General features: G+C 44.8%; 1 protein-coding gene across 2 annotated transcripts in view; it reads right to left on the bottom strand.

Annotated features, from left to right (window-relative positions):
- MYO7A (myosin VIIA) overlaps positions 1–16,553 on the bottom strand; it is a 59,822-nt gene that overhangs the window by 29,698 nt on the left and 13,571 nt on the right. Inside the window, exons 6-16 of one of the 2 annotated variants that reach the window (XM_079310420.1) lie at positions 16,316–16,458; positions 16,115–16,228; positions 15,151–15,304; positions 14,410–14,486; positions 13,122–13,241; positions 11,768–11,910; positions 11,187–11,397; positions 10,567–10,702; positions 10,050–10,156; positions 6,694–6,750; positions 1,516–1,653 (exon numbers count right to left, since the gene is read on the bottom strand). In XM_079310420.1, the coding sequence (XP_079166546.1) occupies positions 1,516–1,653; positions 6,694–6,750; positions 10,050–10,156; positions 10,567–10,702; positions 11,187–11,397; positions 11,768–11,910; positions 13,122–13,241; positions 14,410–14,486; positions 15,151–15,304; positions 16,115–16,228; positions 16,316–16,458 (1,400 nt within the window). The remainder of the gene's footprint in view (positions 1–1,515; positions 1,654–6,693; positions 6,751–10,049; positions 10,157–10,566; positions 10,703–11,186; positions 11,398–11,767; positions 11,911–13,121; positions 13,242–14,409; positions 14,487–15,150; positions 15,305–16,114; positions 16,229–16,315; positions 16,459–16,553) is intronic. The other variant, XM_079310421.1, reaches the window with a different exon arrangement.

Raw genomic sequence — 16,553 nt, 5'->3', positions numbered from 1 at the left:
CACTATCAGTATGTTTTCCTTCAAAGGCAGGGATAGAAAATGATCTCTCAGACAATGTTCTCTTTTGCAGTCACCCTGCACAGTTCTGTGTGCCTTTATCTGGGATTTCTTTTCCTTTAGATTATTAAACCAAGGCCAAAATTAAATTTAGCAAGAAATCACATTTCATATCACACTGCAGTCTCTGATTCAGTGTTAGCTCACCCACTTATTTCTTTAATGGGGAGATTAATTTCTCTTTGTCTAATTCTTTCAAACTTGAAACTGCTTTTCTGTCCCACTCAAAGTTTTGTAGACAAATAGGTAGAACAGACACTTCTGTCTCAGCACTAGCAAGACCTGATAAAATACAGATTTCCTATGTAGGACATAAAGTACCAGACTGAATTCCAGACATCCAGGTGTAAAAACAGCTCAGAGTCAGGACATTTAGAATAATTTGCTAACATCAGTTCAGGATGTACCCCTATTTCTCAACATCACCCTGTGTTGGAAAAGAACATCTTGTTCCAATCTTTGCTCAGATAATAATCACAGATCAGACATATTGTTAAATATTTACCCAAAATATTCCATTAACAGGATAATAGGTGCCTTTTTACTCTCACCAAAACCAGCATAAGAGCACAGTAAAATGATCTGAGGAACCCACAAACCTTTTGCTCTGCATCATATTAGGTTCACTGAACAGCAAAAATAACTTTCAGACAAACACTGTTTGTATATAACAGGTCCAAAATTCAGTGTTTTATGCTTTTTTGCACTCAGCTGAGCTTTACTAACAGACACTGACTTTAGATAAAGCACCAACCCTGGCTAGATTATTTATTAAATAAAGCACTTCCTTTCCCAGCAGTACCACTATTAAGTGTGATGAGCAGGTAACAGTGATCACTCACAGCATCAGCATTGGAAACTGCAAGGTGTGGGGAGTGGGATCAGCACCCACCTTCTCACCTGCCTTCTGCCTCAAAACTTGGAGTCCCTTCCATGAGCTCCTAAAATTTTGCCCCTATAGTGTTCACTGCTTTTGAAGCAAATCACTGTGAATTTGAGCAAAATAACTCCTCTCACATTTCCTATGTGCTATTTTGCCTCTTTATTCCTCTGCTTTTAGAAAGCACTGAACTCTTCCACAGAACTAAACCCATGGCTCAGCTGAGGTCTCAGGCAGGAAGGAGCCTACCCCCTATGGAAATGCAGAGGCATTTCCTATAGGATAAAGGGCTGCAGGGTGAATTCCTTGAGATCGTCCTTGGGAGGAAAGGCAGGGTCAGGAGCTACTCACTGCAGAAAGTTTTAGGTGCTGTTGGACTGCAAAGCAAGTGCCTGATTTTGCCAACCCTTTTGTGGCTCTGTTGCTTGCACAGCAGGCTGTGGCTTGGTTTCCTAAGCCTGCAGGGCTAGTTCTGACTCCACTGATGCCTAAAAGAATTTTGCCAGTAGCTCCACAGCAGAATGACCCCACTGGCAGTCTCATACAAAAAGCAACCAGGAGAGAAAAGCAGGACTTACCATGGGCTTCTTGTACTCATTGGGCTTGATGCAGCGGACGAAGAAGGGCTGGCACACGCTGAGAGTCCTCATCAGCAGCTCCAGGGAGCGCTTGAACTGGCTGCTGAGCGTCGGCGAGCGCTTCCTCGTCTCTGCTCCCTGCAAAACCCCAGTGCAGTGCTCAGGAAATGAAAGGATAACACTGCCTTTCCCCTCTGGAACCTCCTGCAACAGCCAGGCTTGCAGCCAGGAGTGGGGCCAGAGCTGGCTGGAAGTTGTGGCAGGAGAGGGGAAGGGCAGAGCCTGTGAGCTTGCAATGGCCAGGCTCTGGCAGCCTGCTCCATGGGCTCTATGAAGGCAGGAAAAGAGCTGGGATTTAATTTCTCCTGCTTGAACCGCCCTGTGTGACTGGAAAACCCATCTTCCATGAGGAAAATCTGCCCATAAGAGCAAACAGCCTCTTCTGAGCCATCAAAATTCTCTGTATCACAGCTTGGGGCAATGCACCTGCCCAATGATGCTCTCAGGAGCAGCATGGGCTTCCCTGTCCCCATGCATTGGGGAATGGTCATGCCAAACCCTCTGTCATGGTTCTTCGTGTCAGGCAGGGCTCCTCCTACTCTCTGGAACAAGAACCAGAGACTCATTTAAGGTAAAAAATAGTCCAGGAGAATTCTTGCTGCAGGGTGACCCTGCAACAGTTCCAGAAACTTCTGCTGAGATTCCTCAGCCTGTATTACCACAGATTTGAGTTGCTTTTGGATAATAATATCCACTAGACTAAATTAGGGGGAATCAGGATGATTTGGAATATTTTTCTCGGTATAGCTCCCCTGGTCAAATTAATAACCCTAATCTCTATTTTGGGGCAGGTGTTTCCAAATGAGAATGTGTATGTTTCCCTTAATAGTCCCTTCTCCCTGCTCTGGGAAAACCTTGTTAACCCAGCTCCAAATGAAGTTCCCGGCTCATTCCATGTGCCAGACACTATTACCTGAGATCATCACATATCAGCCACAGTGGTGCTGTGTGTCTAGTGGGGTCTGGTGTTCAGGGAGCCTTTGTGAGGCAGCAGGTAAAGCTGGAGGGTTGGAGGGAGAATTGGGCACTAGGAGGCAACTCCCTCTTTTTAACTAAAAACAGGGTGAGCATGTAACATGAGCTGTGACATGACCTGATGGCCAGAGAATTCCCAAAGGGAGGATTTTAATGCATTTTCCCTCCAAACATACTCTTATTTGCAGGTGGCCAAGCCACATGGGGAGTCACAAAATCCTCATCTGCACTGGCCTTGCTGCCATGTTATGCAGTGTTTATTTGTACATTTTTGTTGCCATGCTTATTTCTACTTTTGCTAACATCTTTACACATGCCTCATCACATATCACTAATGACATTCCCACTTTAACATTCCCACTCTTCTGAACTGAGGAATTCCACAGAATCACAAAATAGTTTGGATCAGAAATGAACAGGGAGTTTACACAGCTCACGTTGAATGTGATGTTGAGACAAACCCAATCAAGACAAACACAAAGTCATCATGGAATTCCAACAAGAGAAAACCCAGCTCATGCAAACACCACAAAAGCCTGGCCTGCTTGTCAAGAGGAGCATGGGGGGCTACCAGCAATCTCTCCCAGCAAAATCCTCCCTGGAAGGACAAACTGCTAACCAGTCTAGAGGAATTAATGGATACAGCTGCTACCTGCAGAGCACTGTAGTGTCTAATGCTCACATTTTGTCACAGATTTTCTGAGGAAAAGGCTGTTTCAGCAGAATCCTGGTTTGAAAGGCTTTGATGAATGTTTTCTTACCGCATTGCTAATTATGCACATGAGATCACCTCTGTGAGATGTGAAAGGATAGCCACGGGGGTTAGAAGCAGCAGCAGATGCAGGAGCAGGGTTGGCAGCTGGAAACAATTCCATGTTAGCCAAATTTTAGTCAGTTTGGGCTTGGCTGGGAGAGATCATTTTTAAACCATGGTGTTAGGAAGGGAGCAAAACTTGATGCAAATATTTACAGGGGAATGCACGAGTGGTTTGCTCCCAGACAGCAAGAAATGCCTCTCCAGCTTGCTGGTGCCTTGCATTTCTTTCCTGCATGCATCCAGATCTGGCAAAGAGCAGTGGTGCCATTTCCACCCTTACACCTGAGAGCTTTTTGCTGGGAGGGGTTGGCAGGAAGGGACAGTGACCAGAGAGCAGCTTGTCTTCCTGTCCAAACAGTGAGAGTGGTCTGGGCTCCCCCTGTCAAGACCACATCATCCCATTCAGGAATGACATTTCAGGGCCTGACATTTGTGCACAGACCGCTCACCATTCCTATGGGCACTTTTTTTGGGCTCTCAGATAAACAATAAATACTCTGACAAGTGTTTTGCATTAGCTTCATCCTTCAGGGATGCGTGAAACCACTCAAGTAATTGTGGTTTCTTCTGCCTGACCTCAACACCAGCTTGGAGAGAATCACACCTCTACCCTTACTTTAACAAAACAACCCCAAAAAAGGAGTGGAGTAGCCTCTCAACACAGCCTAGCAAGGCACTGAAAATACAAGATTTACTGCAGAGGAGAAGCATTTTTAAAGCTATAACCAGACCCAGTCCCCATAGCCTGATGGAGAAAGGGCTGATAATTTTTGGTTTTCCCTGGCCAGACAATTCCTAGCTTTTAAACTCTGAGACTGCAACATCTTTGGGACTTAGACTGTCTCTTCACTTGTGTCCATACAAAGCCCACTAGAAGGGAGGATGAGACCTGTGTAACGGGGGGAAGGATGAGCAGGATTCCCAGGTGCTGTACCCCAAACTGGAGCCTGAGTACTGGAGTACTCAGCCTGTACAGAACATCAAAGGAAGGAAAGACTCAAAAACAGAGGAGAAAAACAAGGAAGTGATGAGAATTAGCTGATTTACAGAGAAGGAACATGCAGGTGAGTTTAGAATGGTGTGCAGCCCAGCATGACATGCAGACATGCTGCAATTCTGCTTCTTTCTGCCATCTCCAGCCAGCCTGAACTTTGGAAGTGCAAGCACATACATACATGGCTGTTTGCAGTAACACAAAGACAAAAGGCAAGGAGAATGGCAGCTACAAGGAGAAATGTCACTGAGCCAGCAATGGTAGAGGTTGTTCCTTCTGTCCCTCTGCACCTTCTCCTCCTTGAAGGACAAGACTGCTGGTGCACCAGAAACACCATCAGGAGATGGCAACCTGCTTCAGTGGAAATGCAGAAAGATAAAATACTTGAGCTGGGGAAGGAGGGAGAAAGGTTCTGGACAAAGGACCATCCTCCCATCTCTTTAGGATTAAGAAGTCACTAAATTGAGCCATGCCAATGTGACATGCAGTTTCTGGGCAAAATTATGCTTTTCTCTTTCTTATGTTTTTATATGAAATGTCATTGGGGTGGCCTTCAGGCGACCACTTCAAGCTGAGGCCACCTCATTCTGCAGTGTCATGTAGTGAAGAGAGTCTTTCTCCTAAAGGCTGTGCAGTCTGGAAAGTGCCTTCCAATGCAAAAATATGGGCTACATAACAGTGCCAAGTATCACTCTTTTGAACTACAAGCTTATTGATATGCATGTGTGTATATATATATATACATACATACATATATATAAACATATATATTTGAAAAATAATTTTTATCTTGACTGTTCCACCTTTACCTCAGTGTCTAACAATATGAACAACTATTATTCATTAGAAAACCTATAAAACATAAAATTTAGTTGTAAGATCAATTGTGACAACAAAAGTCCCGTTTCCCTGTATCACCTGTTGACATCTTCAGAGGAAAAAAACTGGTCTAAGCATTTTTGACAAATTTTGCATACTTGTCTCCTGGATTTAATCCCACCAAGAATCACAGAATTGGGCTGTAAGGGATCTTAAAGTTCATTTAGTTCCAAGCTCTCTGCCATGGGCAGGACACCTTCCATTAGAATCAGGTTGCTCAGGGCCCCATCCAGCCTGGCCTGGAACACTTCCAGGGATTGGGCATCCACAGATTCTCTGGGCAACCCGTGCCTCACTACCCTCACAGGAAAGAATTTCTTCCTAATACCTTAACTAAACATTTTCTCTTTCAGTTTAAAGCTATTCCCCTTGTCCTATCACTCAAGGCCCTTGTCAAAAACACTTCTCCAGCTCTCTCATATTCTAACTCAGGAAAGACTATTATTTTTGCTACAACTCTAGAGCAAGGCCCAGTGATATGTTCCAATTGAAACAGTTTTAACCATGATACAGAGGGGAAGGAGTCCACCTCTGGAATGAATAGCTTTCAGTCATTTTGGGTCAGATCCTCCTCATTGGAATTCCAAATCCAAACATCCAAGATGCTGCTGAAGTAAAAAGGGATGTAATTCAGCCCCATGCGAAGAGCTGAATTTTGAAAAGCAGGCTAATACTCTGGTTATTAAAGGGTCATGGAAATGTGAGCAGAGTCACAAAGCTTGTATCATAAAATCCTTAGCACACAAAATGCTACCTTATGGCCAATAGCAAGCAAGGTTTGGGAAGCTATCAGAACCAGTCAGCAGACGAGATGCAACAGAAAAGACTTTAAAAAGGTGCCAAAAGGCTCTTTGGATGATCACGACAAAATTTCATATTATCTTGTCTTTGAAAGCCTGGATCTGAGGTCCCCCCTGAAAAAGAACTGCCCTCCACCTCCAAAAAATACAGCATTTCCAAACGACCCAGAAATGCAATCCAGGGGTCTCTCTTTGCATGTGAACTGCCTTGCCTCAGAAAGTGCAAAACAGGGTCAGATTTGCAGATGTTTGGAGGAATAATGTCCCACTGAAGCCAATGGTGACACTATGGTAACCAATGGTAACACTATGGTAAACAGCCAAATCCCAGATGATCCATCTGAAGTTATTGAAAATTATTCAAATATCAGGAAAAAAAATCCTCAAAACTTTGGCTGAGCCTGGTTCTGATTTTATCCAAACCAAATTCCCATCATTACAAAATTCTTCTGAGTTAGGTACCAGAATTAAGTGACACAACCATAGACCTATACCTATTCAACAAGCTGTAAAAATGCTCTCCAACACATTGGTCACTTGAAATGGATCCTCTATAGACAGTGCAGGAAGAGGAATAAACCAACAGGAATAAAGCACAATCCTTGCCAAGGAGAGGTGAGTATACAACAGAGGAACTCATGTATTCAATTTACCTTTGGTGTGGGTGTGGGCGACTGGCCAAATGTGCTGGATGCATAGCCACAGAGAAACTACACGAAGCACAGGTAAAAAAAAAATAAAAACAAAACACAAAACAGAGACAGAGAAGAGCAAATAGTGAAAAGAAGGAATAACTGAAATGGGAGCCTGACATTTTTAGTCTTGGATGTCCAGCTGTTACATATCTCAGGAACAAAATGCATTAATTCTTAGATTGTTGTCTAACCCTCTCCTGGCTTTTCTCCTTTGTCTTGATGTTCACTGCTCTGAATCTGAGGGAACTGCCAGTGTTCAACTCTTGCTTCTTGGAAACAAACTTTGTAGATTTTTAAACCTCACTCTTTATCAATCCAACTTCAGCCATTCCCATTCTTCTTCCTCACACATCTCCTCTCTCAATATACAGTGGTTGGAAAGGTACCAGGAACAAAACATGAAAGAAAACCCTCCCTAAATTTTAACCCCAAAATTCAGGTATTTTTCATAAAATTTAAACTTTTGCAAGGAGAAAGCCCCCCTCCCCACCATCCCAAGTTTCCCATGTTTTTCACTTTACAGGGTTCCATCCTCCACTGCTCCTTCTACCTGTTCCTTGAGCAAGCAGTGCTGCTACACCAGCTGATTCCTCAGAGGAACAGTGTACAACTCCCATACAATCCATAATTTCACCTGGCACCAATCAAAGCAATGTTCCTGTTCAGCAAACACATGCAGATAAACCTTCTCTGTGATGCCCATGAATAAACGAGACTTTACAGCCCCATGTGCTCCAGAAATACCCAGTTCACCACACAGGTTTCACTATGTACAAATATTACACCTTTCAGGGACAAAACAGTTACTACAATATTCAAATACACAATCTCAACCAGTTTTCAAATTTCTCTGACCTGTGGCTTTCTCAAGTTTCTGGAATATAAGGACTCCATAGGAAAGAGTGAATGTAAAACATATTAGGGCTTACTCACAGAATCCTACAAACTCATCAATATGCTCCTGGGACCAAAGTTTGGGAAGTGTTGAGCAAAATGCCTCATGGTTTGTTTTAGCCGTTAGCAGAGCAGCCATCTCTTTAAGAGAAGATGTTATATTTGATTGACCAAACCTAAGTTTTCTCTGGAAATTTGTTCCACAGATTGCCTCACTGAAACTCAGGGAAGGCATGCAGAGTTCCAAGAAATTCCAAGGACACCTCACCACAGATCTTTGCTACATGCAGTCAATTCCTGTGACCCAGGCTCATTTTGTCCCTCTTTTGGGGAACATATCCTAAGAAAGGGGCTGCAAATGTTACTGATTGTTGGTGGAAAGCAATAGAAAAGCATCCCAGCCCCGTGTTGGATCCTGTTTGTCTGAGGATTTTTGTGTGGTGGTGTTCAGGGAATTAGTGCTCTCCAGGTTCACAGTGACACTGTCATGACCAGGGGAGCTGGTACACAGTGTTGGCTCTTCTTCCGGTTCCATGATGTCAGGATAAAATTCTCTCATTCAAAAAAAAAAAAAAAAAAGAAAAAAACCCAAACGTTTCCAATGCTTTCAGAGGTTTCAGTTCTCAGTCCTAGACAACATCCAGGCAGACATCTCAACTTTGTTATTAAATATTTCCAGCATCTTTTAAAGATGCTTTGGTAGGGAGCCCTGTGAGAAAACTTGTGTGACTGTGTAAATCCTTTCATTGATGCCCCAGAGTGCATCTCTGCTCTGCCCAAAGAAGAAGAAAATCACTTCCAAGGTCAATTGCAAAGCTTACACCAAAAATAAAAAGCAGCAAGGAATAAGCAATAAAAAGCAAAGTAAGCAGCAGCACTGATGCTAAGGGAGTTAGTGTCTACTTCAACAGGAGTACCCACTTCTGAGGATAGCTCTGAACCCAACAGGATTGCCATGCCAATTGGTAGCTTAATTAGTAATTGATAAATGTTCTCTTATTCCTAATGAAGTCAAAAGGATAATGATCATTAATTTCAGTGGAGTAAAACTGGATGGCTAAAGGTTATGAACAAGGCTAGCAAAACAGCACGTAGCATATTCAAAGAAATGTCTTGAGAGTGTAAATATTTCTTTCCCTTGGCATGTAAAGGAATTCAGCACTTACAACTTGGCACTCCTGTAAGTCCCTAAGTCCCTTGGTCCATCAGTGGCATTGGCTGGCATTTGGAAATGGGACTTCAACTGCCAAAAATTGTGTTTGCTTTGAAAAATGCTATCCCCACACTCTCTGCATCTCATGGCTTTTGCTTTGGGAAAGACTGGGGATTTGGCCATAGTGACTGATCTGTATAGACTTTCAGAATCTGCAAGACTGATATTTTGAAACACTTTCTACTTTAATTTTGGGAGCAGAGCTGAGTAGAAATATTTAGATGTTCAACTTCCTGAACAAAATATCATATAACATCATTTGAGTTATTAAACACAAGCATAATTTGTGTTTTTAAAGATAAAATGGTCACTAATCTCATTACCAGCATTTAAGCTGATATCCCAGTAATAAATGCTCAAATGGGGTGGAAAGGGTTAAAGGAATAACTCTGCCTTTCTCTGAAACTGCAAGGCACACAGTCTTCTCTCACACTGAGCATGGAGTAAGCACATAACCTCCTGGAGGACTGGGATGTGGAAAGAGGAGCTTTGAAGTTCAGCTTTCATAACTGGTGCTCCCTCTCTGCTGGTGTAACAGTAAAATACTGTTTCCTCCAAGTCCTGTTGCAGTGCTTAAGGACCAGCAAGACTGTCCTTTTGTTCTACCCTGATTAACAAGTATTTGGCTTTTACTTGGACTCACAGCAAGGTTTGGGTTTGAAGGAACCTTTGAGGCCATGTAGTTCCAACCCTCCTATCATAGGCAGGGACACCTTCCAGCAGATCAGATCACTGGAACACTCGAACACTTCCAGGGATGGGGCATCCACAGCTTCTCTGGGCACCCTGTGCCAGTCCCTCACCACCCTCACAGGTAAGAACTTCCTAACACCTGATCTAAGCCTGCCCTCTGTTAGTTTACTTCTCATTCTGTTATATACACACATCTGGATGACCTAACTGGAAGGCACAGTTACTTTTCTCTCAGATTTCTGCAATCACAAATCTAATTGTTTCTGTCCCTACACAATTCAGAGGGGCAATCACAGCAAAAAAAAAAAAAAAATAAATTGATGAACCAAATGCAGTGAACTGGGGGTGTGAGCATGATGCACCTGTGACACTGCATTAACACTTCCTGATGGTTGACTCTCACTAACAGGTTTGAAACACCCCAAAGAACATCAGAGGAACATGACTGCAAATCTCCCACCCCTTCCAAGAACACCCCTCCTCCTGAATGAAGATCTTCTCCCGCCTGCATTACCATTGCCACATCTGCTTGGAAGATCTGCTTGATGAATTTGTTTTTTGAGGAATGCACCAGCTGAATGATGTCTCCATGCAGCGTGTCCCTGTTTTTCTCCAAGAAACCTAGAGAAATAATGGGACAACACATAGATGACACAGTGCAACATGGGCAGCATGTGAGCTGCAAGCAGCTTCTGGGCTGTTGGATTACAGGATGTTCTTGATGAGGTAATGGGAGTAGTAAGCAGCAGAGAGAGAGAGACCATGAAAAGGAAGACAGAGGTGCATCTTCAGGCTGGATTGAAGATGCAGTGGTGCAAAGCACTGCCATTCTGTCACAGGCACACACAAATGAAACAGCACCACACTCCGCAGCTCATGGGCACAGCTGGAGGGTCAAGTCATTGCAGCCAGAACAGGAATACATTGACACTACTGTGGAATACCACCCTGCCCTGCTCCAACACAGCAGCAGCTCATTTGCCCACGAACATCCCCTCACCCCCTGCAGGGCCCTAGGAGCTGCCCCCTACCTTTTGTTTCGTAGTAAACAATTCCAGCAAAATGGTTAATGCCAAACTGGGTTTCATAGTTATTCTTCGGAGGAATATAGTTGGTGTTAAGCTTGTGCTGGGAGTTCAGCTTGTGCAACATGGTGGCATCTGTACCCTGTACATGCATGAAAAGATCTGACATTTAACCAAGGCTATTCCCACTGATATAATTCTCCAGTCAATAGCACATTTCTTTCTTGTCTTGGTGATGATGTGCATTTATGTTGAGAAGTGATATATTGGAGAAGATATGTCAAGTGCAGAAATTACAAAAATTGATTAAATATCACTGGTATGTAGTACTGTATTCAAAATAATGCTCCAAAAGGAGTATATTTAACACCATTTTCTCTTAAACTCTGCCAACAGATGTTTTTTAGCCTCTTGCAGGCATATTTTCCCATCAGAAACACTTGTTTTAGCATGGCTGTGACACTGACAGAAGAAAATTTAAGAGAGCAATAAAAACTATAAATAGGCAAGCCACTGGTGAATGTGTGTTTGGGGCTGAGCAGATCACTCACATGGTGCCAGCATGCAAGTGTGAAGGGGATAAAACTGGGAGAGCCACTGGCAGCAGGGCTGAGCCCAAAACACACCTTGGGGAACTTGCTCTCCTCGTCAATGAGGGAGATGATGTTCATAGGCTTGATGGCAATCATGTCCAAGGCATCCTGGTTATCAGTGAACTCAATGTGCTGCCAGTTGATGTTCTCCAGGTTGTACTCCTCCTGCTCTAGTTTGAAGACGTGGCGCACAAAGAACTGCTGCAGGTTTTCATTTGCAAAGTTAATGCAAAGCTGCTCAAAACTGTGGAGGGAAGGTCAAGAAAAGGTCACTTTAGATCCATCCTGGTTAATTTTTCTACATCTCTCCCCATGCTTGAAGCAATACTCTCAGCTTTGTCAACCACTTAGTAAGGCTGCTATTGGCTTAGAATTTACTTATTGGTTCAGACAATCATTTTTTCTCCCAAAACAATGTTATGAGTGTGGTCTTAATCAGTTTAGGAACTCCACTGCCTGCTGCAATTGATTAGCTCTGATTATTTCTCATATAGAAAAAAACTTGGTCCAATCCAGTCCAGTTCACTTCAGGAGAGGTGGTAGGACTGCAAGACCTTGAGCTTGGCCTTATGAAGGGGGATTAAGACCTGATCCTCCTTCTGCAGGCTCCATACCTGTTCACAGTGAAGTTCTCAAAGCCAAAGATGTCAAGAAGGCCAATGGATCTTCTGATACTTTTGAGTTCCTGGGAAGGAGGTCTGTAAATTGCAGCGTTGATCTTCTCCACAATCCACACAAAAAGTCGCCCATAAATTCCCTGCAACATCCCAAAGATGGAGCTCACTGAGACAGTTCAGCAGTTTGCCCTGCCAGTCTGTGTCACCACTTCACCCTTGATGGCACAGGCTCTCCTAAAGCATGGCCAGCAACCAGGCAGTCCCTGAGGATGTGCTCACCAGCATTTGTGCCAGACTCTAGGCATGGTTTAAAGCTTCAAGAACCATTATGTAGGTCAAGGAAACAGACCTGAAAGCCTAGTTAAAACACTACTGAGAGCAAAACCCCAAATTTGGATAGTGCTAAATTTTGGATCTGTGGGCTTGCTGTGAAGACAGACAGTCCTTTCCTTGGTTTGCACACATTTCTCTCTACAGATCAGCAAGCAGAGCCATGTTATGCTGCAAGAACATCCTGCTCACCTGAACAAGATTATGCAACTGAAACATTGCAGCACTGTCTGAACAGGCTGATGATCTAATGCCACAGATATTGCTGCTTCAGTAATTACAGAACTTCATGTTTTAAACTTCATAAATTTTAATTTTATAAGCTGCAGCAGTGTGATCAAGAGGGCAGCCCAATTCAAAGGCCTGTCACCATTAGAGAAGACACTGCCAGGATTTGCAGGCTAGTTAGCTATCAAAGCAGCTTGATCCACCAATTCCCCACAGACAAAATGAGGACCCAAGCTGGCCAAAGCATGCCAATAATGCTTGTCTTGCAGTTTTACATGAGGCTGCAAACAGCATAGCAGGGGTGATGCATGCCCACCCCATAAACTTTCATCACTCCAAAGCTTCAGATGTTCCAAGTGCTCTAATGGCTTCTGGACTGCTGTCTCCCTGGCCCAGTATCATTAGCTGTATTTGCTGCTGCTTATGTTCCCAAATCCTGAAATTCAGGAGTGGGTGCTAGAGGTGTTGGTAGAGTTGTTCTGATTTTCAGCAGCTGAGAATCTATCCTGAAGCTGAGGTAAAGTATTTTCAGGATGCTGGGTCCTTCTTCAGGTCTCTTTTGACTACAGACAATCTCCAGTCCAGATTGCAAATCCCTTGCAAACCAGTTTACCTAGACTCCTTCCATCTCAACTCTTTCTACATCCAAATTAGAACATGGTTTCAAGGGCATTTGAGCTCACACAGGCACCAAGAGAGACCCTTTTTCTGTGCAGTGGATAGTCCAGTCTCAGAAGGAACAGATATCTGCAGCTTATGAACAGAAGGCATAAGGAAATGCCCTGAGACTCACCTTTACAAAAGCATCCCTCACATCCAGCGCTTGCTCCATGCTGAGAGGGGTGGAGACAGTTTCACCTCTCGTGATTATAGTCCGGCTGGTAAGGCAGTTCATCACATCCTGGGGCTCAACCTGACAGACACAACAACAAACACAGCTGCTGGATGGGGAGGCACCTCAAATGAAGACACAGGCATTTTCAGGGAGAAAAATTAACATTTTTATACTGCATTTTAATCCAGGATTAAAAAAAATTATTTCTGGATGAAAAAGTGAAACAAAACCTGCCAGCACGGGTTAAAGCTTTGCATCACTCTGACCCATTTTTATATTTTTCCAGGGAAATGTCCACTCCCTAAGTGGACAGAGAACTGTGGATCACACTCTGGGACCAGCAGTGCCTATGGAGATGAGATGATGTCCCTGAGGGATCCCTGTTAGCTCTTGGAAAGGCCACTGAAGAATGCTCCAGTCACTGCATGGATGGTTTCAGTGAGGGTTATCTCACCTCACTTCAGATACACAAAATATACATAACATCTGTCTCAAGCACCATTATGAACTTTCTTTATATCAGTGAGGGAAAGACCCTACCATAGGGACTGAGGTATTTTGGATACCCCTTCTAGGACAATGTGCGACCAGAGGGTCTGTTTCTATCTGCTGGTATGAAGGGGAGCACAGATAATCACATCATGGAATCACAGGATAGTTTGGGTTGGAAGGGACCTTTAAAAATCATCTAGCTCCAACTCTCCAACAAGAACAGTATCTACTAGACCAAGTTGCACAAAGTCATCACACCTGGCCTTGAACATTCCAAATTCCTGGGCAACCTGTTCCAGTGCCTCACCATGCTCAATGAAGAATTTCTTAATACCCAATTTAAACTGTCCTCTTTTAGTTTGAAACCATTTCCCCTTGTCCTATCGTTCCTTGCCCTTGTCAAAAGTCCCTCCACCAGCTCTCTTGTAGTCTCCCTAGGTATTGAAAGGGACTCTAAGCTGCCCCCAGAGCCTTCTCTTCTCCAGGCTGAAACACTTCAAATCTCTCAGCCCATCTCCATGGAAGAGGCATTCCAGCCCTCTGAGCATCTCTGTAGCCTCCTCTGCCTACTCAGCCCAGATGGAGACATTCCCCTTCATGCTGCCAATGCAGGACACAGTATGGCTGATCCAGGCCTCCTCAGCCTCCTAGAGCTGGTGGTGCAAGGAGAGACTGGCTCAGACAAAGCTTTGCCACCACACTAAAACCTGGGATGGACTCAGAAAGGGAACAGCAGCACTGCAGGGCCACTGACCTCCAGCAATGTTGCTGCAGTGATGAGCGATGCTGACTGAACAACCTCACAGGCATCCAGGTTGTCATAGGTCCGAGCTGGGGAGAGAAAGGCAGAGGGAAAGCCATCAGCAAGGGACATGTCTCTGCAGAAAGTGGATGGGGTGAGGGAAAGGGTCTTTCTCCACTGCCTCTGTGTGATGTCCTGGCAAAATCTGGCTATCAGAAGGGAGAGAAAAGTTCATACATCTGCTGGAGTCCTGCTGCTGACTGCAAAGGACCTGTACTCTGCTCTGCCAGATCAGATAGTAAAGAATGTAGAAATGTCTCTAGCATCTAAGTGTTCTGAGCTTTTGTCTTCTGAAGTGGATTTTTAAATCACTGTGTCGTTTCTGACAGCAGAGCTGTTTGGTGCATTGACAAAGGCATATCCAATCACACAGGCACCTGTCACACACTCCATTAGTCTCTCTTAGTAGAATGTGAATCTACTGAATGGTCTGTGATCATATTCAACCTCAGAACGTTCAGAAAATGTGGATGCCCTTGAACACACTGCAGCCTGGAAGTCCTGCTGTGGGCAGGTGGAATTATCCTTTATTCCTTGTCCTTACAACGCCACAATAAACATCTGAGTCCCTGGCACGGCACCATGGCAGGTGCTCTGGATACAGCCCTCCACCCCCAAGCTTGGCTCTCTGTCAACATGCAGAACAAAGAGCAGCAGTGCACTGGACCATGCCCCTGTATTTTGCCCTTTTACCTTCATACTGCAGGTTGCCCATGTGCAGGATGGCAGCCAGCAGCTTGGAGATCTCCCAGTTCTCCGTGTCGGTGAACATGAGCACCTTCATAGCGGAGCGGATGTTGGCATACTCCTTGCTGTCATCTCTGCCATCACAGGTTGTGCAGTTACCCTGGGGAGGCAAGCAGGGCACACACTGTATGGGGCAAAGCCAGGGAGCACCCTAAGCTATCAGGCTTCCCCAAATCAGCAATGTTTTGTTTAAGGGATATGCTGAACATGTGGATCTGGCTCTGCCCTTCATCATATTCTATGATTCAGTGCTCAACCTTGTGACCTACTCTTACCCTCTCTTTCCCAGGTAGCCTGTGTCTGACTGCCATCAGCAGAAGAGAAAAAGCTCTTTGAGATGGGGATAGAGAGTTGGAGGCTCCCACTCCTCCAGTTAGAAAGCTGGGTCCCAGCCTTGCTGAGGATGCACCAGCCTCGATTACATCTTTTTCTATCAGCTCCTCAGGATATCAACACTGGTATATAGGAAGTGGGGTATAAAGAGACTGCTGGCTCAGTCAGACACTTGGAGCACACACAGCTCAACCCCATATTCTGCTGAGAAAGTGCTATCCAGACAAGAACTCCTCTATACCCATCACTGCCTCAAGAGCAGCAGGTCTTTTCTAACACCCTGGTTACTTCCAAACACGTGGCACAGGCACCATAGACTATCCCATCCAGGCTTGTGTCCTATTTCACAGAAAGTGTGGAAATAGCCTGGTCTAGACGCAAGGATTAAGGATTTCCACTAAGACCATGAGCCTTGAGGTGGTGAGACAAAGAGATCTGTCAAACCCTGTGGCTAAGGCTCAGGAAGGTCATAACCAGCAAAGCAGCTCTTGGCTGCAGAAGCACCTCTCTTTTCCTTCTTTCCCAAGAACCTTCCACCACCCCACCCCACCAAACCTCTGCTTCACTGCCCTCTCACCATGGCAAGGTAGTTGTAGTCCGTGGCTTTGCCAAGACCCAGCTTCTTCTTCTGCTCCACGGTCATTCCTCTGAGCATGCAGTAGAACACGTGGTAATTCCTCTCATCTGGGGCCTGCAGGAGAAGAGCAGGTCCAGCTCTGTGAGGAGAAGGGCAGGGCGCAGGCCGGCTGCCCGAGCGCCCCGCAGCGCATCGCCTCACCTGCCTGCACACCCGCGACTTCTCCAGCAGGTACTGCTCAATCTTGGCCCCCTCTATGGCTCCCCTTTTGTTGAAGTGGATATCGATGTACTTCCCAAATCGGCTGGAATTGTCGTTCCGGATGGTCTTCGCGTTCCCGAAAGCTGCAAGAATTACCGTGTGTTAGAGAGGATCTGTGCAGGGAGGATGAGCAGTAAAACGACAAAAGAGTGAGACTGAGAGCTTTAAAATAAGCCCC

The sequence above is a fragment of the Erithacus rubecula genome (genome assembly GCF_903797595.1).
Source record: "Erithacus rubecula genome assembly, chromosome: 1".
NCBI lineage: Eukaryota > Metazoa > Chordata > Aves > Passeriformes > Muscicapidae > Erithacus > Erithacus rubecula.
The sequence above is the reverse complement of the archived record's forward strand: the minus strand, read 5'-3'. Positions and strand labels throughout refer to the sequence as shown.